At 41.3% G+C, this 22,104-nt stretch overlaps 1 protein-coding gene across 3 annotated transcripts; it reads left to right on the top strand.

Moving 5' to 3' along the window:
• Positions 1-4,826: 4,826 nt before the first annotated feature.
• LOC106570007 (protein shisa-7) lies at positions 4,827-20,951 on the top strand. 3 transcript variants are annotated; one of them, XM_045694654.1, is made up of 6 exons: positions 4,827-5,595; positions 7,692-11,507; positions 11,803-11,957; positions 12,275-12,340; positions 15,780-15,980; positions 16,512-20,951. In XM_045694654.1, the coding sequence occupies exons 2-6, from the start codon at positions 10,765-10,767 to the stop codon at positions 17,396-17,398; spliced, it is 2,052 nt and encodes a 683-aa protein (XP_045550610.1). In that variant the 5' UTR covers positions 4,827-5,595; positions 7,692-10,764; the 3' UTR covers positions 17,399-20,951. The 3 variants fall into 3 exon arrangements, with proteins under 3 accessions (XP_045550610.1, XP_013997326.2, XP_013997327.2); XM_014141851.2 differs by having other exon boundaries at positions 4,827-5,123; XM_014141852.2 differs by lacking the exon at positions 12,275-12,340.
• The last annotated feature ends 1,153 nt before the right edge of the window (positions 20,952-22,104 follow it).

The raw sequence follows: 22,104 nt of genomic DNA on the forward strand, positions 1-22,104 counted from the left end.
GTAAATACAATGAAGCAGAGGGGGCTGCCGAAATTGTATGGTTGAAGTGGTAACATTTGACTTAAAACCCTGGTATGATACAGTTATAATGCATTAAAAGACTTGTCATAAGCATGCATGGATTCCACTCTTACGTTATAAGCAATACACGTGGTCACACCTTAAAACGGATTACGCCTCTACGACTCAATGCAATATTCATGGGATATTTCTACCGTTTGATGGAAGTGACTGGTGCTTTTTTAAACTTGAGTAGAGTACTCTATTCTACAGAGAGGATAGGTGTCTACCGAGGTAACAATAGAAGCAGTTACCTGCTGTTCCAGATTTAGGAACACTGCGTGCTGATGCTAGGCTTAGGCACTTAACTCAGGCTGCTCTAGGATATGCACGGCATATGCACTAACAAGCAACGTGAAAAGACTTGCAGCAAGCCTGTAAGAACAAGCTCTTTAATGGGGAAATCTGCAGTAGCTACATTTGTACTTGTACAATCTACCCATTGATTATTGAAGAATTCAACTTATGTCTCATGAGTTTAGTTCTGCCCTACACCATCCGAACCCAAAATACAAGCTTGTTTTACTCCAATGTTTGTAAACAATTAATTGTAAACAAACACTACAGTGCATTCGGAAAGTATTCAGACCCCTTGACTTTTTCCACATTTTGTTACGTTACATTCTAAATGTATGTATATATTTTATAATCCCTCATCAATCTACACACAACACCCCATAATGATAAAGCAAAAACAGGTTTTTAGAAATGTTAGCAATAAAAAAATACTGAAATATCACATTTACATAAGTATTCAGACCCTTTGGTCAGTACTTTGTTGATGCACCTTTGGCAGTGATTACAGCCTCGAGTCTTCTTGGGTATGACGTTATAAGCTTCGCACATCTGTATTTGGGGAGTTTCTCCCATTCTTCTCTGCAGATCCTCTCAAGCTCTGTCAGGTTGGATGGGGAGTGTCACTGCACAGCAATTTTCAGGTCTCTCCAGAGATGTTCGATCGGGTTCAAGTCCGGGCTCTGGCTGGGCATCTCAAGGACATTCAGAATTTTCCCGAAGTCACTCCTGCATTGTCTTGGCTGTGTGCTTAGGGTTGTTGTCCTGTTGGAAGGTGAACCTTTGCCCCAGTCTGAGGTCGTGAGTGCTCTGGAGCAGGTTTTCATCAAGGATCTCTCTGTACTTTGCTCCGTTCATCTTTCCCTCGATCCTGACTAGTCTCCCAGTCCCTGCTGCTGAAAAACATATCTCCACAGCATGATGCTGCCACCACCATACTTCACCGTAGGGATGGTGCCAGGTTTCCTCCAGACGTGACGCTTGGCCAAAGAGGCCAAGGTGTTCAGGCCAAAGAGTTCAATCTTGGTTTCATCAGACCATAGAATCTTTTTTCCCATGGTCTGAGAGTTCTTAGGTGCCTTTTGGCAAACTCCAAGCGGGCTGAGTCCTGCAGAGGTGGTTGTCCTTCTGGAAGGTTCTCCCATCTCCACAGAGGAACTCTAGAGCTCTGTCAGAGTGACCATCGGGTTCTTGGTCACCTCCCTGACCAAGGCCCTTCTCTCCTGATTGCTCAGTTTGGCTGGGGGGCAAGCTCTAGGAAGAGTCTTGGTGATTCCAAACTTATTCGATTTAAGAATGATGGAGGCCACTGTGTTCTTGGGGACCTTCAATACAGCAGATTTTTTTGTACACTTCACCAGATCTGTGCCTTGACACAATCCTGTCTCTGAGCTCTATGGACCATTGATTATTGAACCTTCAACCTCATGGCTGTCACATCCTTGACCAGAAAAGGGGTTATTTGTTATTGTAGTTTGGTCAGGACGTGGCAGGGGGTGTTTGTTTTATGTTTTTCGGGGGGGTTTGGGTAATGTTCTATGTTAGTGTATTTCTATGTCTGTGTCTAGTTTTTCTATTTCTATGCTTAGTTTGTTGGGTTGACCTTCAATTGGAGGCAGCTGTTCCTTGTTGCCTCTAATTGAAGGTCCTATTTAATAGGGGTGTTTGTCATTGGGATTTGTGGGTAGTTGTTCCAAGTGTAGCTGTGTGCCTCACAGGACTGTTTTCTTCGTCATTGTTTGTTATTTTGTGTTTCTGTGTTCACGGTTTCTTCTCAATAAATAAGAAGATGAGTTTACACATTCCCGCTGCGTTTTGGTCTAATCCATACGATGAATGTGACAATGGCTTGGTTTTTTCTCTGACATGCATTGTCAACTGTGGGACCTTATATAGACAGGTGTGTGCCTTTCCCAATCAATTGACTTTACCACAGGTGGACTCCAATAAAGTTGTACAAACATCAAGGATGATCAATGGAAACAGGATGCACCTGAGCTAAATTTCAAGTCTCATAGCAAAGAGTCTGAATACTTATGTAAATAAGGTATTTCAGTTGTTTTTGCCTTTAATAAATGTGCAAACATTCTTAAAAACCTGTTTTCTGTTTGTCATTATGGCGTGTTAGGTGTATATTGATGAGGATTTTTTATTTATTTCATCCATTTTAGAATAAGGCTGAATGTAACCAAATGTGGGAAAAGAGAAGGGGTCTGAATACTTTCCGAATGTACTGCATATAGCCTCAAAACATGGTTAAAACTGTACATTTGATCTCATGGTCATGGTCAGTACTTGATTCAATATCTCTGTCTATGACTATGATAATGGTTACATTTCTGCATCTCCATTCCTCAGCTGTGGACCACAAAGTGCAGTGTAGAGCGCTTTGTTATTGTTTGAATGACATGATTTACCTGGTCGTGGACTACCGCCTGAAGATGTTTGGGAGCCAGGAGTGCTTGGTCCTGTGTATCTGAAGTTGGTGTGTGTTGGTGTGTGTGTGTGTGTGTGTGTGTGTGTGTGTGTGTGTGTGTGTGTGTGTGTGTGTGACGCACTCCGACTCCATCCTGTCCAGAGGACACTTTGAGTCATCCTGCTCTGTTGACTGAATAGAGGTATGGCAGGTCTACTACTGAGAGACCTGCATAGCGATGGTGACGATACTTCTCTTTTGCCCTCAAGACGTGGAATGGAGGAAGTGACGCAAGTGGCAAGGAAAGGTTCCTTATGCCTTAACTCTCTCCCATGTCACATCTGGGAGCTTGCTGTTAGCTCTCTGTCTCCATGTGACCTAGATTTGGTCCTTTAATACTAATTTGTTCAATGGTTCATATACTGTATACATCCATATGCTTTGTAGTTACGCCCCAATGGTTCATATATTGTATACATCCATATGCTTTGTAGTTACGCCCCAAAAGATGCATTCTGTATGTTGTATTACTGTGAAATACTTTGAACTGTCACTATTGCAGTCTAATAAAAGAAAAATGACATTCCGCAGAAATAGCCCAATCATATGAGCCCTTGGGGGACGTTGGGTCAGGAGGGGGCGGGTTCAAAGCCTGACCCAAAGCCTGAAATGAGTAATAAGTCAGCCATTACTAACTTCCATTACAGTACGCTTTCGACCAACATACTCTGTATTCCAGTATCATTTTGGCATAGCCACCAACAGGCTCTTGTAACGCCATCAAGGACTAGCCAAACATGTCTCTTTATTTGAATCTAAGAGTAATACTACTAAACAACATGTTGTAACACATTGCCCGAAGTCTACACATTGTCATTGTGAGGTGCAGTCACTCAACACTAACACCCTGTCAGCTTCATATGGGTGGGCTTGCCCATTGACTGTGTAGATACCCCTGAGAATTCTCCATTTCCTGTTCAGCTGGGAAGCATTTCCTGTGGCTGGTTCACAGGGGTTCTCATTTAGCCTATCCTCAAATGGCTTTTATGGAGTGAAAAGTGAGTCTCTGGACATTTCAATCAGATGCAATTTGCTAAGCTTTCTGTCAGCAATTACCTTTGTTGTTAAAATGACTATTTCCATATTTGTTAGCCTTTTGGAGACAGTATTGATTATGTGTTTGGTTAATTCATTGATATATTGACGTTCAGAGTAATCACTGGTGAGAAGTGGTGATTTGGACAGTTGACTAACCCTGGCTCAAAGAGCCACCATGTGCCATGTTATAGAAGACCATCTGTGTGGCCCCAGACACCATGCAGTCCTGCTCCTGTTCTGGTACAATGACTGATATAGCTGTCTCTGTCACATAATAATGCTTTCCCCAATGGTGGACTTTATGGGAGCCTTTGATGCATATTATTTTCTAATCGTCTCTGTTCGGTTCTATTTTAAGTAGCCTACAGGGTACTGTCATTTATGTCAACTGAGGAAGGCATGCCTGAGAGATTTTGGAAACAGTTTGTGTGACAATTTGAAGTTAGTGAATGGGGCAATGACTCGGGAAGAAGGAAACAAGCATTTACTAATTTCCATCAAATTAATAATTAGCTGAAATACAGGGACACGGTTGTCAAGGAAACTAATGTCACTGCATTATCATAGACTCTTCCCTCTCATCTATTCCCCAATAAACACTGTAAAGCAGTGTAATTTCCCCCCCATCACCCTGCTAGTGTTTTAGGAGTTAAACATTCCATTGTTAATTGCAATGAGCTTTGTTCGGCACATTGAATAGACAAATTGGCCCTTTTGAAGGTGTCTGAGTGTTCGCTCTTGTTGCATGCGTTTAAACTATTCCATTCCTTCCCCGGTTGTAAACCAATGGTTCTTGGAGAAAAATATCTCATTGGGAATAAAGTGTGTCACCGATTGGTAGATACTTTTGCCCACTTAACAAATGGAAACGTAGACAAATACCATATTGGCCAATCAATGAATGAATACCTAGTGTGGCGGACCTTTGTGAAAGCAATCACTTTTTGCGAATTTCATCAACGCGGTAGAATCTATTTAGCAAAGGGGGAGCGCATTGAGGATTATAGTCACCGCTAAAAGGAAATTGCCATATGTGATGGTGTAAATTATAGCAGAAAATATATTTTCCGACGCGCGCCCTCTCGTTTTTTTTTAAATGATCGTGGCATTTTATATGTCTATTCAGAGAAAAATGTCTTTCGAGACCAATTAATGTCATCCTCACCTGGAATTACAATGAGAATGTAGGCATGGTCAATTATTTTCCGGGAATCACAAAGATCCAACGTTGGTGAATGGACAACTAAGACAACCGGTAAAGCTATCTTTTGAACACTTTTTAAGAACAAAATCTGATTCATTTTCTCCTCTTTGCATAACTTCAAAGCTTGAAACGGATATCCACAACCTCATTCGACTGGATAGATTAACATGATTCTCGCAATTTAGGATGGAAGTAAATTATTAATTGAGTGCAGATTTTCTCCTATTCCTAAAACAATTATTTTGACCATAAGACATACAATTTGGGTGTAATTTGAAAGAGACGAGCGCATACGCCTGTGAACTCCAATCTATGCGCTTTTATTGTGATGCAGCATAGTGCAGGGCCATTTTTGATCAATGCATATATGCATTATTTTATTGGCATCAATCTGCAACAATTGATGTGCGGCAATATTTGTTCCTAGTTTCATTTCAAATAAACATGGTGACGGGTCTGACGGCCGCATCTAAATAAGGATCATCATCGTATTGCCATTCTGAATACAACCAGCGACACATAGGTAAGACGTTCCTTCATTTTGTTTCTGTTTAGTGCTGCAACATTGCCCAATGAAACGTGCACGTGAACAAGTATCGCTCTTTGCGCCTCGACCACCATAACATACCCTCCCATTTTGTGTCTGTCTTGTCCGTTTCCCCCCATAAATTAAGTCCCCTAGCATCAATGGAAAATGGAAGTGTGTGAATTGGCCTATACCACACTATACCACAACGCCACATGAATGCACATTTCGACACACCAACCGTGCTATAATGTTCATGGTCGCTCATGTGCAGAAGCCTGAATGGATATGCTTTGACAACATTGTCACATAGTCACCTGTTTGCTGCCCAAAACCTCAGCTGTGGGAGTCTTGTCCATATATAATCTCCCACAAATAGTCTGTAGACAAAGCTCAATGAATGCTTCATGATATGGCACATTGAGACACAGCCACAATAGTTCAATAATTGTGCAGTTATACTATATTATGGCATTTCCCAGTATTAAAGGTAATTATCGTTCACTATCAAGGGAGTCAGTAATAGGTCTACGGTAATTACGTTGCTTCCATAATTCAGGATGTCTTGTCTTAGGAGGCCTATGAATGCTGACACCTAATTACAAAGGCTCACTGTCCTAGTGCACTGCCTTAAGAACCAGCATGCTTCAGTTCAGAGAAAGACAGGGAGAATAGGTAGGCTGAGGGATGGATGGAGCAGTGAGGTGGACAAACATCTGACACTGAGCATCATGGGAGGAGGAGGGCGAGAAAGATGGAGAGATCTTTGGTAAAGGAGAAGAGGTGAAGCAAAGCCCATTTGTACAACGAATTGCATTGATAAGACAATAGACGTGTATATATGTATATAGAGAGCACAGTGGAGGACAGTGTTGCTCATTCACTTTCTTTCCCTCTCTCGTTCACTGCTGCAGTGCTATTCTGAGAGAGCCTGCTCCAGCCCACTCACTGGCAGAGAGAGAGAGAGCGGGAGGGAGGGAGGGAAGTGGGAGCGAGGGGGGTCAGTGTAGTGCTAACACGCTGTGTGTCAGCGTTTACACTGTCTCTTTAAGACCTGTGCTCGGCAGGGCCAGGCATCAGCAGATGCTCAGGCAGCATATATGTTGGGAATGCTCTGTTCCATATGCACCCGAACAGACTCATAAACATCTCACCATTTGTGGCCAGGCCGAGACGTGTGTCTGTCGAAACGATGTGTTTGCCTAGAAAGCTTCACATTCGAGGAGATCAGCTGTCGTCAGTAGCTTCTTAATTGCTGCATCAAGGAGACATAATGGAAATGGACCCCAGGGCAGTCACTGATTTGAAAGGCACCCTTAACTTTCCAGCACAAGAGACTCCACTTTTAGGGCCCCAACCCAGCATTGCTCCCTGTTTTCCTCTTCTCATCTCGACAGGATACTCCCATTCAGGGCACCCCCCCACTCTGCTCACATCTGTGGCTTCTCCGCTCCTTTCTCTCCTCTCGAGGCCTAGTCTTTACCATGAAACCTAATCTTCTCCCCTGACACTCGTCTCTCGGTGTCAGTACTAGTCACATGGTGTCTCTCATCATCATCTCCCACCTAGCTGTTTTTGTTGAAGTCAAAACATGTCTATTCTCTCAAAGTTGATGTTAATGTAGTGTGATCTCACAGGTCCTTATCTAACGAAGGAATGTATGAGACGATGGTTCTCAGGAGTCTATGACTGGGATATTCAAGGTCTGGTGTGAAAGGATGAGCTTTTCCGAATCGTATTCTGTTACAGATTTGCTGACAGTATGATGATTAGAATAAATTCAATTGTTGGTTTTAAATTAACGCAATAATGCAACATGCATTGTCATTTTTACAACATGGATATCACGTAATCTAAAATATGAATCGATTTAGCCAAACAGAGTGAATGTTAGTACTTGCTAATTACTGCTTATTTCAGTTATTAGCCAACTGTTTATGTAGGAGTAATCATGTATGCTTGTTCAATATTGGTATTACCAGTGCTTTTGTATGTCTTGTACCTAACTCTCCTAGAATAGAAACATTTTGGCTAAACTGTGGACTAAGAAAATGTTATCCATTGATCAGCTTGCTCTCTTCTTCTTATTGCAGTGTCAATTGAGAAATAAAGAAATAAAGAAGTCGAAGAAATTTGAAAAGGGCAAAGAACAAAAATAACCTCAAACCTGGATTACATCATCATCACTCTTGGCCAGGTGGAACAACTAGGGGGATGTTCTACCCTGTCTTGGCCAGGTGGAACAACTAGGGGGATGTTCTACCCTGTTTTTGATCCAGAGGGTGTTTGCTAATTACAACGGCCTTTCTACATACCTTTTTTTCGTTTTCTTTCTTTTTGGGGGGGATTTTGGACCTTCATTTGCACAGACTGTTTTTCTTTGTTCCCTGTTTTGTTTTCAAGAGAGACCAAAACCAGTGCCAAACGAACTGCGCCAAGAAAAAAGCAAAATATCGACAACAACAAAGCTATCAAAAAGTCACATTTTTCATTCATACCTGATTCAATATCAAAATACACATTTTTAATTAGTCTCCCTAACACATAAAATAGACATTTCAGATCCCTATTACATCAAAATAGCATTGAAGCTCATAGCATACATAAATGCAAAACATATGAATGAAAAAGTAGTTAGAACCACATTGTGGAGAGTTAGCCTAATGCCTGCAGAGAGGTGTTAAACGCACATTCCTTTTCCGACGTCAGTGTTAAAAAAAAAGAATCTGCTCCTATAATCTTTCAGATTTGGATGAATAGTGCATTACTGGTTCAAAGTGCTTTATAACCAAATCTTTAATGGATGGCCTGCATTTGTTTGTAGTGCGTTAGCTGGAACATGGTAAGCAGTGGTAACTTAGAAATTTACTCGGGCTGTGACAGCTCGGCCCCAGAGCGATCAATCGAACTGGGCTTTGACTGACTGATGGGCAACACAAGTCACATATAACAAGATAAATTGACCTTGCTGCTATTTTGTCGCTCCTTTGCTTATCCATCGCTCCTCGATTTTTTTTTACTTATTTTCTGTCAGAATCTCTCCAGCATTCTCCCATACAGCGCATGTAGGCACGCCACATTAAACAATTTGAAAAGCCCCCCTTTTCCTTTTAACCCGAATGATATTCAAACCCTTGTGTTCTCTTTTCTCAAAACATGCAACACAGCCCCTGAGTGTATTCATGTTGTCTGTCAAAAGAGATAAACTTGAACACTTACTAAAGAAACAATTAAGCCATATTATACCTGCCATACTATGACTAAACATTTTGAACTATCATCTCACTATGTTTAATATTTCTTTGTACTGACCACATCTCATATATTGACTTTCAACTATGATACATTCAGGGATACAGTGAAGAGATTATATGATACTAGGATACCATTTCCATTTTATTTATAAGAAAATAGCTTATAAAGCTATTCACATTAGATTGTTCTACGTTTCTTTCTTAGGTCACAATTACTATGTGTCTGTAGTCATCAGCCCAGGTTAGGTTAGGCTGGAAAGTGACCATTTCATAGTGTACGTTTCCTCCACATATTCTGCATTGAACGAATGAATCCAGACATTTTCATGTCTGTTCTGTGGGCAGAGCCGCGCTGTCCTGCCAGAACCGGGCCCAAGCCCACCTTCGTTCTATTCTGTTGGGCCGAGTTAAACTCAGAGCAGAGACACTCACGCAAGGGGATCAAACGCACATAGATCCTTAGCCCCATTTCGTCTCTCCTTCCCTTTCTCACATTTTCCTAATTCATCAAACAATTGTTGTACGATCTCCGGCTGCCTTTATTCATTTTGTCCATCACTCACTGTGTTATATCTTAGTTTTCCTTTTCTCACTAAGTTAGGTGTGAATTGTGTGGTCCCAGTCTGTCTCAACTATATATGCTGCTTGGTACAATTCTGCAGTACCCACTTTCACCGGACCTCCTGACAGGCCTTAGTGATTGGTCCTTGTCTCATAGTGCAAAACTTGTAGACTTTCAACCGCTGTATTTGAGTCCGAATTAAGAATCTCAAATCTCTCTGAATAATATTTCCTCAATTAACCACCCAACCTCTATTTCCTTTCCCTAAATATTCTAAGAGTTTATTTGTGAACAAATATAAAGTTCAGTGCAGAAGAAATTTCCCTAGCAAGCTAATACTGTTAATAAACAGTGCCAGATCTGTTCAAGCACATTTATTGATATGATGAATTACAGACACCTAAAGCTGCCAGCAAAATGTTTACAATTCACGCAAAGAGCTAGAAATGGATTTTGACTAAAGTGTCACAGAAAGGTTTGTGGGTCAAATACCTACAACAGATAACTGATGTGCCAATTCCAGTGATAATACGATTAAGCGTAGGTGAAAAGTACTCAAATAAAGGTTACATGCAACGCTAATGTTTACAGAGTACACCTTCCCTTCAAAGAGGATTCGTTAGCTACATTATTCATAACTTTGTACCATAGGTCAGGTGAGTTCAAAAGACTCAGAAGGGTTTGAAACGTTTACACATTGATTTTGTTTACAAGACAATACTGCCTATCACAAAGAAAGACTTGCCATTTTAGTGAGGTCTGCACAGTAGAGACCACACAATTATCAAGAAACTCCAATCATTTTTCTTACCATTCCATAAAACAACACTTGGTTGACTGGTGTTTACAATCTATACATTTTCTAGCATCCTTATAATTCTGTTTTGTTTTTGTGTGCTAAGTTGAAGTTGTCGAGACAAACTTCAAATAGTCCTTTCACAAGTATAGCCATAATATAGGCCTAAAAAAACATAGAAACATAGAAATATATAACCTCAGAGTTTACATAAGCTGCTTACGAACAATAATAGATTTGTATTGAGAGCTTGAGAGATATGTTTACATAAATACATACCACACATATTGCTTGAACAAACAAAATAATCACTCAACTAAGTGAAAACCTCCACATTATTGTATGTAATGTACATGGAAGCACTAACAAAGGATTAGTTTACCGTATTTAAGTTGAAACCTTGAGTGTAAGCTTTTAATATTTTTACACTTAACACGTAAGTGAAATTCAAAGAAGAAAGGAGAGGAGAACACTATCCCTCTTGGAGGAGGACCTTCATATTTGAACTCTTGACGGGCCTTTTATTTTTTGAATTGGCTCAGAAACGCTGAAAAATGAGTCCTAGAACCTATAAAAAGATGTTCAGCACCTCCCTCATATTTTTCCTTGTGTCCGGCCTCGTCCTTTCCGCCGTGACCATCACCACAGAGCGCCGCTCATCCAACGGCGGCCCCAGCGGCACCACCCTGTTCCTCCTCACCGGTTTTGGGAACAAACCGATGCCGCCGCCCCCGGGGGGGCCAAAGGTGGCGCCTAAAGCGGCTGAAATGGAGGACGCTCAGGACAGTGAGCCGAAAGTACCTGAAACGCTCCCAAAGCCCCTCCCCCAAATCAAGCTCCCTCAGAACATGACGGCAGCTGACGCCCTCAAACCTCCGCTGGGGGCCGCCCAGGTAGCGCCACCTCCCCGGCGCCTGGTGGATGTGGACGTGTGCCGGGCCTACTACGACGTCATGGGCCAGTTGGACAACACTTTCAACTGCTCCAAGGGGACCTACATCTACTGCTGCGGCACCTGCCACTACCGCTACTGTTGTGACCACCAGCGTAGCCGCCTGGACCAGGAGTCATGTAAAAACTACATCTCGCCCGGGTGGCTCGACACACCGCAGACGAACCCCCCGCTGTCGGGGAACCGGGGTGACCCAGACTCAGAGCAGCTGCAGCAGCAGAGCAACAGCACGGCGTACGTGATTGGCGGGGTGATCTCCTTTACCCTAGTGGTGGCAGTGGGCGTCAAGGTGGCCTTCCACAAGATATCCCGACGACCCCGGAACAGAGACATCAACATGCCCAGGTGAGAAAAGAATGGAGAAGTGTCTCTGAATAGAAGATCAGTAAGGAGTGTCTGAAAATGACCTTATGGGTGTACGTGGATCTGTCAGTGGGCTGTAGTCTTAAATTCAGCACATTACTGAGTTTCACTAAGGTCACAAGCCACAGACCAAAGGGGTGATGCAACTGAACCACAATCAATGAACAAGTAACACATTTACATTGGATACTACATTATTATATATTTTCTATTCTACTCTCTCGCCCTTGTCTATGATTTTTCATTCCCCTCCTGTCTTCTCTCCTTTTTCTCCCAGAGCCCTGGTGGACATCCTACGGAGCCAGGCCAGCCCAGTCCAACAGGGGGAGAGGAACAACAGCACCGTCCTTACCACCGCCACCACCGGCGACATCCTCGGTCGTCCCCCCAAGAACCTCTACACCCCGGTGCTCCAGAGCAAAGACAACCGCAGTGAGTGACGCCATAGAAAGCATGGGACAATAACAACACTGTGATGACAATGTTATAACACTGTTAGTATAATAACACTCTTATAACACTGCTATTACGTTGAAATACAGTACTAGCCTGTTTTCAGATATATGAACCATTACAGTGATGATGGTGGACAGCGGTGGTGGATGCAATAGCCTAGTAATGCTGACTGTATGGGGTCATGTTCGACATACTCTCACTCTTAAACACGCTCATGTAATCCCACAGCACACACACCACCACACACGCATACGAGTGGCAGTACCATCAGTGTTCGCTGTGCTCTCTTGCAGTTGGCAACTTGCACCACAATTTTATCCAGGTGTCTGGTTCCAGTCCCAAACACTCGGCCACTATGGGTAAGCCGAACTAGCTAACACAGCCGGCGGGTGTGTGAGTTGGCCTCATGAAACGTCTGTCTGGTGTTATATATGTACCATTGGGTGTGTTTCCTTAACACAGTCGCTGTTTTCATAACACAGTCGCCGTTTCACTACTCCCACTCATTCTGTGTGTCACCCTCGTGAGTGTCTCAGCATGCACTATGTACTGTATCCGTTTGTATTGTAAGCGTGCTTACGTACACTGTGGGCCTTGGCTTGAGTGAAGTCAGTGTGCTACTGCACTTACCGAAGCCTGCGCGTGTTACTCCACAGTGGTCAATGTCTCCCGTGTGCTCGCTCAGTGGTTATAAAGACATTATTGTACACGGTCAATGACCAAAGTGTCAGACAATCATCTTGGCTTGTTTTATATATTAGCTCAAGGGACCTTTGTAATAGTCATCCTAGAATTACTTGAAAATGTACAAATGACAAATTGGCAGCAATTCTTTAAGACTAATCATTTGTGAGGAACTGGCACGTTTCGTCAATTGTATATGTACCGTTAAATGTAAGGCCATTTTAAATGTACTTATACATGTTGGCCCATTATTAATGTAGCTACCTACCTTATGTGTGTTAGGTCCTTGTAAATGTACTCATATATACAGTGCCTTCGGAAAGTATTCAAATCCCTTGACTTTTTCCACATTTTGCTACGTTACAGCATTATTCTAAAATTGATTAAATTAAAATAAAAAATCCTCAGCAATCTACACACAATACCCCATAATGACAAAGTGAAAACAGGTTGAGAAATTTTAGCTAATTTATTTCTTATAAAAAATAGACATACCTTATTTACATAAGTATTCAGACCCTTTGCAATGAGACTCGAAATTGAGCTCAGGTACATCCTGTTTCCATTGATTGGAGTCCACTTGTGGTAAATTCAATTGATTGGACATGATTTGGAAAGACACACACCTGTCTATATAAGGTCTCATAGTTGACAGTGCATGTCAGAGCAAAAACCAATCCATGAGGATGAAGGAATTCTCCATAGAGCTCTGAGACAGGATTGTGTTGAGGCACAGATCTGGGGAAGGGTACTAAAACATTTCTGCAGCATTGAAGGTCCCCAAGAACACAGTGGCCTCCATAATTCTTAAATGGAAGAAGTTTGGAACCACCAAGACTCTTCCTAGAGCTGGCCGCCCGGCCAAACTGAGCAATCAGGGGAGAAGGGCCTTGGTCAGGGAGGTGACCAAGAACCCGATGGTCACTCTGACAGAGCTCTAGAGTTCCTCTGTGGAGATGGGAGAACCTTCCAGAAGGACAACCATCTCTGGGGCACTCCACCAATCAGGCCTTTTAAATCATGTCCATTCAATTCAATTTACCACAAGTGGACTCCAATCAAGTTGTAGAAACATCTCAAGGATGATCAATGGAAACAGGATGCACCTGAGCTCAACTTCGAGTCTCATAGCAAAGGGTCTGAATACTTATGTAAATAAGGTATTTCTGTTGTTTTTGTTCTTCATTAATATCAACGATTTCTAAAAACCTGTTTTTGCTTTGACATTATGGCATATTGTGTGTAGATTGCTGAGGAGTTTATTTTATATATTTTAGAACAAGGCTGTAACGTAACATAATAGGGAAAAAGTCAAAGGGTCTGAATACCTTCCGAAGGAACTGTATGTTAGGTCCTTAACTAATGTACTCATATATATTATGTTAACATGTCAATCTAAATGTAGCCCTATATACTGTATGTTAGGTCCTTAACTAATGTACTCATATATATTATGTTAACATGTCAATCTAAATGTAGCCCTATATACTGTATGTGTTAGGTCCTTAACTAATGTACTCATATATATTATGTTAACATGTCATTCCAAATGTAGCCCTATATACTGTATGTTAGGTCCTTAATTAATGTCCTCATATTATGTTAACATGTCATTCTAAATGTAGCCCTATATACTGTATGTTAGGTCCTTAACTAATGTACTCATATATATTATGTTAACATGTCATTCTAAATGTAGCCCTATATACTGTATGTGTTAGGTCCTTAACTAATGTACTCATATATATTATGTTAACATGTCATTCTAAATGTAGCCCTATATACTGTATGTGTTAGGTCCTTAATTAATGTACTCATATATATTATGTTAACATGTCATTCCAAATGTAGCCCTATATACTGTGTGTTAGGTCCTTAATTAATGTCCTCATATTATGTTAACATGTCAATCTAAATGTAGCCCTATATACTGTATGTGTTAGGTCCCTGGTTAATGTACTCATATATATTATGTTAACATGTCATTCCAAATGTAGCCCTATATACTGTATGTTAGGTCCTTAATTAATGTCCTCATATTATGTTAACATGTCATTCTAAATGTAGCCCTATATACTGTATGTGTTAGGTCCTTAACTAATGTACTCATATATATTATGTTAACATGTCATTCTAAATGTAGCCCTATATACTGTATGTGTTAGGTCCTTAACTAATGTACTCATATATATTATGTTAACATGTCATTCCAAATGTAGCCCTATATACTGTATGTGTTAGGTCCTTAATTAATGTCCTCATATATATTATGTTAACATGTCATTCTAAATGTAGCCCTATATACTGTATGTGTTAGGTCCTTAATTAATGTCCTCATATATATTATGTTAACATGTCATTCTAAATGTAGCCCTATATACTGTATGTTAGGTCCTTAACTAATGTACTCATATATATTATGTTAACATGTCAATCTAAATGTAGCCCTATATACTGTATGTGTTAGGTCCTTAACTAATGTACTCATATATATTATGTTAACATGTCATTCCAAATGTAGCCCTATATACTGTATGTTAGGTCCTTAACTAATGTACTCATATATATTATGTTAACATGTCATTCCAAATGTAGCCCTATATACTGTATGTTAGGTCCTTAATTAATGTCCTCATATTATGTTAACATGTCATTCTAAATGTAGCCCTATATACTGTATGTGTTAGGTCCTTAACTAATGTACTCGTATATATTATGTTAACATGTCATTCCAAATGTAGCCCTATATACTGTATGTGTTAGGTCCTTAACTAATGTACTCATATATATTATGTTAACATGTCATTCCAAATGTAGCCCTATATACTGTATGTGTTAGGTCCTTAATTAATGTCCTCATATATATTATGTTAACATGTCATTCTAAATGTAGCCCTATATACTGTATGTGTTAGGTCCTTAATTAATGTACTCATATATATTATGTTAACATGTCATTCTAAATGTAGCCCTATATACTGTATGTGTTAGGTCCCTGGTTAATGTACTCATAAATATTATGTTAACATGTCAATCTAAATGTAGCCCTATATACTGTATGTGTTAGGTCCCTGGTTAATGCTCCCCTATGTCTTCCTCCTCTTCCTCTTCCAGAGCGCGTGCCCCGCATGAACAACGCCCAGCTAGCCTCCACGGGGACCCTCCTCACCAGCAAGCACAACAACAGCTCCGGCCTGCACTTGCACCCACAGCCCCCTTTCTCGCACTCCTTCCACAACCTGGCCCAGCTACCCCCCTCCTACGAGGCGGCCATGAAACCTGAGATCAACCGCTACAGCTCCCTGAAGAAGCTCGGTGAGGAGGGGGGCGATGGGGGAGGGGCAGTGGGGCGGGGGCCGGAGAGAGAGCTGGATGTCTGGATGGAAGGCGACTGGAGGCGGTGGCTAGAGAGAGCTCCAGAGATGTGTGTGTGTGTGTGTGTGTGTGTGGAAGAAAGCAGAACAGGCGAGAGAGGCAGCAGCCGATGATGTGCGTCAGATGCATTACCTTTTGATGTGCCTTAATGTAGGCTGCTATAGTCTATAGAAAGGGCGTCGATAAAGGCTTGTTTGTCTCGAATGGGTGCCCCTGAAAGCTAGATTATATGGAGGATGTATTGGGGGATTGTAACGGTTGCCTAAAGGTCACATTTAAATTGGCTCTCAGGGAGCTCAGTCTAAGGAAAGTCTTTAAAGAGGAAGGGGTTCTAAGGGAGAGAAATGTTGAACACTTTGTTTCACCTTATAATTAATGAATTTCACTAACTGCCATTTCAACATTTCTTTCTTCCATCCTTCCTCTTTGTTTTTTTTTTACTCAACCCCCCCTCCCCCTCCCAAAAAATAGAGAAGGATCTGGACGACTACTCTGGCTACTACACATCAAAGCGACGGCCTAACAACGCCCCTCCGTCATTCCACTCCTCCCAGCACCACCTCCACTGGGGCGGTGACTACACCCTCGGAGCCAGGGGCACCCTCCCCTTCCACTCCTCCCGGCCACGGATTCACGTGCCCACATCCACCCCCAACCCCTACCCTCTGCCAGCCCAGTCGTTGGGGTACCAGCCTGCCTTCGACAAGCCCCCGCGGAGGGTCATGTCCCAGGACCAGCTCCTGGCGCTTGGTGAGGGCAACACCCTCTCCAGACTCTCCAAGAACCAGCAGCATCAGTACTACAAGGCTATGACCACCAGCAAGAGCTCCACCTCACAGACGCTTCGCAAGTCCCACGAGAGACTCCTAGTCTCTCCCGACCGTCTGGAGGAGAGGATGGTGGGCATGGGCATGCCAGGGTTGGGCGGTATGGTGGGTATGGGGGGCATGGGTGACTTTGGGGGGATGGGGGTTCCGACCATGGGATGCCTCAGCCACAAAGCCCAATCACAGCAGAACGTCTGCGTCACACCCTCGCTGGACCGACATCACATGATCAAGATGAACTCCCACCCCACATCGGGCCACGAACTGGAGATGAGCGTGGTGGGCCATCCGGCAGGAAGCTGGGGGGACCCTCATGGGCACGGATCAGGGGCCGGGGTAGGACCAGGGAGCGGTGCGGGGACCATCGGGGGCCACAATGCACGGAGGATGGCATTCGCCACCAAGAGGCAGAACACCATAGAACAGCTCCAATACATCCCTGGGGGAGGAGGAGGAGGAGGAGGAGGGGGAGGGGGAGGGGGAGGGGGCCAGACATTGAGAACGGCTAGTAAGAACGAGGTGACCGTGTGAGAGAGTAGAGACAACGTAGAAGGAGTGATGAAGGTCGCGTTGAGAATGTTCGAGCTGAAAGTGTTCACACAGAAAGAAGAGAAGAAGGAAAGGTCAATTGGGGGCATGATGGAGAGAAAGGTGAATAGAAGGAGAAACAAGAAGAGAGACATGGGCAAGCTGATGAGAGAGAGAAGGATAGTGCGTCCCATCAACCGCCTCAGATGAGTGTGTTGAAGGCCAGAGAAGGAAAGACGTGAGAGAAGAGTGGATGCCATTGTTACCTGTTGCTAGGAAACACAGAAAAGGGCAATGATAGAAAGAACCATTGAGAAAAATTGAATTATTAGAGAGAATTTTGAATGAAGCCCATTGATTTGATTCTTGGGAAAGAGAATATTCAGCCATATTGTTGAGGAGGGAGAAAGAATAAGGGCCATGTATAGAGCAAAAAATGAACAATTTCAAAAAGTTTTTTGTGCAAATGAAAAAGGATCCTAGGACATGATGACTTTTACTTGTGGATCCTGCTTGGGTCAAAATTATTAAATGGTTATTGAGTTTCTTGTCGTGAAGCCTCTAGCTGCTCTGACAGAGAACAAACCTGTCTTTTGAATCTGAACAGACACAGATGTCAATGGAGTACAGAACAATGTGATGTTTGTTTGACTTTTGTAAAAAAATACAAGACTGTAAATTGTTTCGTTTTTTGTAAAAGAATAAAGCCCCGTTGGACAGTATGTATATTCTGTGTGTATATGCTATAGCCTGATGACTGAATGACAGTATGTATATTCTGTGTGTATATGCTATAGCCTGATGACTGAATGGCTGACACTTAGTGGACATTTGAGTCGCCAATCGTCACTTTCCTCATTTTTGATTGGAAGACTTGAAAATAGACAGATTTGGAGTACTGTTGCTAGATACCACAATCTAACACTACAGCCATAACTTAGTCTGCAGACATTTTGTATAAGGTCATGTATAAGTTAATCTCTTGATTATGGCTGGATTTTCTCAGTTATTATTATAATGATTTGACACAAACATCACTTTGCTGAATCACCTTTGCACCCTCGCCTGATTGGCTGGCTGGTTGATGTGACGGCTGTCACTCCCAAAGAGACATACGTCACTCATGAGCATTTCCACGACAATGGTCCGACCCTTCACAGCTCTGAGGTCAGTTTCCAAACTGTGGAGCTGATTCCAGTTACATTTATAGTCACACAGAAATTCTTTGACACTGTTATTCAACATACAATGTCAGTCATTGTTTTTAAGGAGATAAAGACCACCTGAAAGAAAAAAAGATGACAAAACTGTTGACCACATAAGATGAGAATGAAAGCTCAGTGAAGTTGTGTTAAATTCGAGGGACACTGCCATACAGAGTGGCTAATGCAAAGGCTTTGTTTAGCCATACTTGCCCATGGGTCTGCCCCTTAAAACAATCCCCAAAACCAGTCAAGCTCCTGCTCCATTGATGATACTTTCAGAGCTGTTTACCACAGATTGTGAGGTAATAAATTGATTTGTCAGTAGTTAATATACACTACTCACAGTCTTCTCTGAATTCCACATATTATTACTGTTTCTAAAACTCCAGCTGTTCACAATATTTGGAGACAGGTTGGAAAGGTGGAACAGGGAACAATGGACGCTTAACACCAAGGGCTATTCTGAAAACTCTTTGTGTGTTTGTGGTCTGTACTTTGTTGGCTTTTTAATTTGTCTGTGTCAATATTGGAGACAGTTTGTGCAACACTGCAGAAATTCCAGACACATTTTGTAAGTGTGAAGAAAACAGTCAATTCTGCAAAGCTACTTTGTGCCCTTGTGAGGTTGACATTGAGTGTGACAAAAAGCCAATCATACCATAGTTTTTTTTACATTGCAGGGGTGGAGGTGGACATGTCATATTCTTGTACATTTGCAAAAGTAACATTTTTATTTTTGTGTGTGTTTCACAGTTATCTGGTTATAAGATGGAAGATGTGGTTGTTACTGTCCATTTTTAAAAGGGTTGGTCTCTCCACTTTGATTGAAAGGATAAGGAGACCATTGTATTTACTTCAAATCTTTGCATAGTATTTCGGCTCTCCCCTTTAACTGTGAATGGATAAAGACAAAAATTGATTGATGGAACTTTCAGACAACGTTTTTAAAACTATGATATGTGTTTGTGTGTTTATAGTCATGATTATGTTTACAATAGATTTACTCGTATTATTATTATCAACATGATTATTAGTTACCCCTATTGATTTTTTTTATTCTCTGTGAAGTTCAATGTTTCCTGGATTTTGAATATTGAACTTCCTAGTGGATATTAACCTTTGTATTCTTGACGGAAAAAACCCCAGATGCAATCAAAGTAAAAAGACAAACCCGCATGAAGATGTCAAAGCCAGTGTTGATGATGTCATAGTGCTGACTTATGATGTCATGGCGTGTATGTCTAATGTACATACATTTATGTAATGTACATGCGTCTGTATTTGCTGTGTGTGTAAATGGAATATTACAAGTAAGACAATTGTGTTTTTCAAAAAATCCACAAACTATTTAAAACCCAAGGCTATGATCTTATTATTCATATTGGCTTTTTGGATTCAAAAGCCTAATATCACAAAGGACATGCATCACAGCTTTCCTTGTTAAGCTACATTCACCAAAGCAAATATAACAAAAAAAATGTTTCTCAAATTTCAAGTTGTAGAGCAAAAGCTATAAAATTACATTGTTAACATTTTTGGTAAAAATTTGTGCATTTCGTTATAAGATTACATTTATGTAACCGGAATGTCACTCTTTTCAAGAACTTTACTCTTTATTGTAAAGAATGGGGATTTTGCTAGAATAGTTTGGAGAATGTATTGTGGCTTGCCTTGTTGTTTGACATGATTTTGGATAACCAGTTATAGGACTAGAATGGCCCAATGATTTTTACAGAGAGGAAATGTCAGATTCCATAACTAGAATCTTGTTAAACCAAAATGAAGAAAGGCTAAATATATTTATGTCACACGAAGATTCAGTTATATTTTCAATGTATGTTTTTATTGTACATTTGGAGGTATACTGATGTTGTGATTATGTTTTAGTTGAGTACGTCCTCATTAATCTGTGTGCCTGTAAATGTACTGTTGATTAATGTGTGCGTGTGCGTGTGCGTGTGCGTGTGTGTGTGTGTGTGTGTGTGTGAGGTAAGAGGGAGGTTGTGGTATAAAATATTTGTTTTTGTGTGTGGCTCGTGGGGCGACAGTTAGTGGCGTGGGGTTTTTTAGATGGAAGGAGGTGTGAGTAAGCACGAGACAGCTTCATTGGCCCCTAATTGTATTGCGGGGTGAGGAGGAGGCGGGGCTGCATTGTATCCCCCAAGTAATTTGGCATACCTCAGAAAAATGTATAGGGATTCATCTAATACATAATCCCCATGTCTGTTTCTAAGAATATTAAGTGAAGCTCTTACAAGCGTGCAACCCTTATTTTGGTTATTGGTCAATTCTCGCATTTGTAGAATCGTACTGTTCAATTGTTAATAACAATAAAAAAATATCCACAATGACTCATTTTTTGTCCACTGGGTTATTGGTGTTGATCAAATCAACACAAGTTATGATTGTGATTGTTCGATTCAAATCACTTTGGCTTTTTGTCTTAAGGTTGAACTGACTGATCAATGATGGATAGGAAACACACAAAGACAGACAGAAGATAGACAGGCAAACCGACAGGCAGATTGTCCCTCCCTTTACCCTTCCTAATCTCTGATCAGATATAAATGAACAGGTGATGCTGCAGCTATGTGGCGGTGCGGAGCCCTGTCTTCACCTGTCCTAAAGTTAGGTCAGCAATTACGGGAGAGAAAATTAATTTTCAAACGTGCAATCTGCTAAATGTACTGCTGTTCAATATAATTTAAATTAATTATATGTATTTATTCTTAAATAATACAATTTATCAAATGCCTCACGAATTGAATAGCCCACAATTGACTTACCCCATCATAACCCAAAATATGTTCGTAACAATGCCTTTGTAAAAAAACAAACATGTATTGCTTAAAAATATGTCGATTTCATGGACTGTAAAAGCTTGCATCCATATCTCCTTGAATTTGACAGTGGTTTCATTTATCCAGCCCCATCCCTCAGCGCTATAGCAAATCAAGTGGCAGGGTTGGATTGTGCCTTTAAAGTATTTAAACTGGCTGTAAATTCTGAAAATGGCCCTATAATTACACTCTACTCGTTTACTTAAAATTCCAGGAATATAAAACTCTCTGGGCCAAATGCTCTGAACTAATTATTTCTAATTGCTTTACCTCACATATGTGATGCACATCTGTTAAGTGTCTAGTAATATGTGAGCCACTTTGATATTGTTCTCTCAACCTTTCTTATACCAAAACATGAAGTCATTTGATCTTTTTTCCCGTTGTCACCCTTGTGGATTCAGTATGAATGATGTCAGTATGAGCACACATGGAAACTAATCTGGCAATATTTCCTTTAAAAAATGTATTCACTCTATTTCCTAGACTAAAAATGTATTTGAATATAAAGTTGCTTTTTTCTAATGCATAATTCAACTAAATAAATGCATTTAATTATGTATTTGTCAATGCCATGGAATGGCCATACATAGATTGGTTGAGTTATACACGCACAACCAGATACAGCTGGTCGGACTTCTTAACCTGTGACACTACCCGGAAA

The sequence above is a fragment of the Salmo salar genome, chromosome ssa14 (assembly GCF_905237065.1).
Source record: "Salmo salar chromosome ssa14, Ssal_v3.1, whole genome shotgun sequence".
NCBI classification, from domain to species: Eukaryota; Metazoa; Chordata; class Actinopteri; order Salmoniformes; family Salmonidae; genus Salmo; species Salmo salar.

Coding starts and splice junctions, on each gene's coding strand:
- LOC106570007 (XM_045694654.1), top strand. CDS start 10,765: ATGAGTCCTAGAACCTATAAAAAGATGTTCAGCACCTCCCTCATATTT. Junction 12,341..15,779: donor CAAACACTCGGCCACTATGG/GTAAGCCGAACT, acceptor TTCCTCTTCCAG/AGCGCGTGCCCCGCATGAAC. Junction 15,981..16,511: donor CAGCTCCCTGAAGAAGCTCG/GTGAGGAGGGGG, acceptor CCCAAAAAATAG/AGAAGGATCTGGACGACTAC.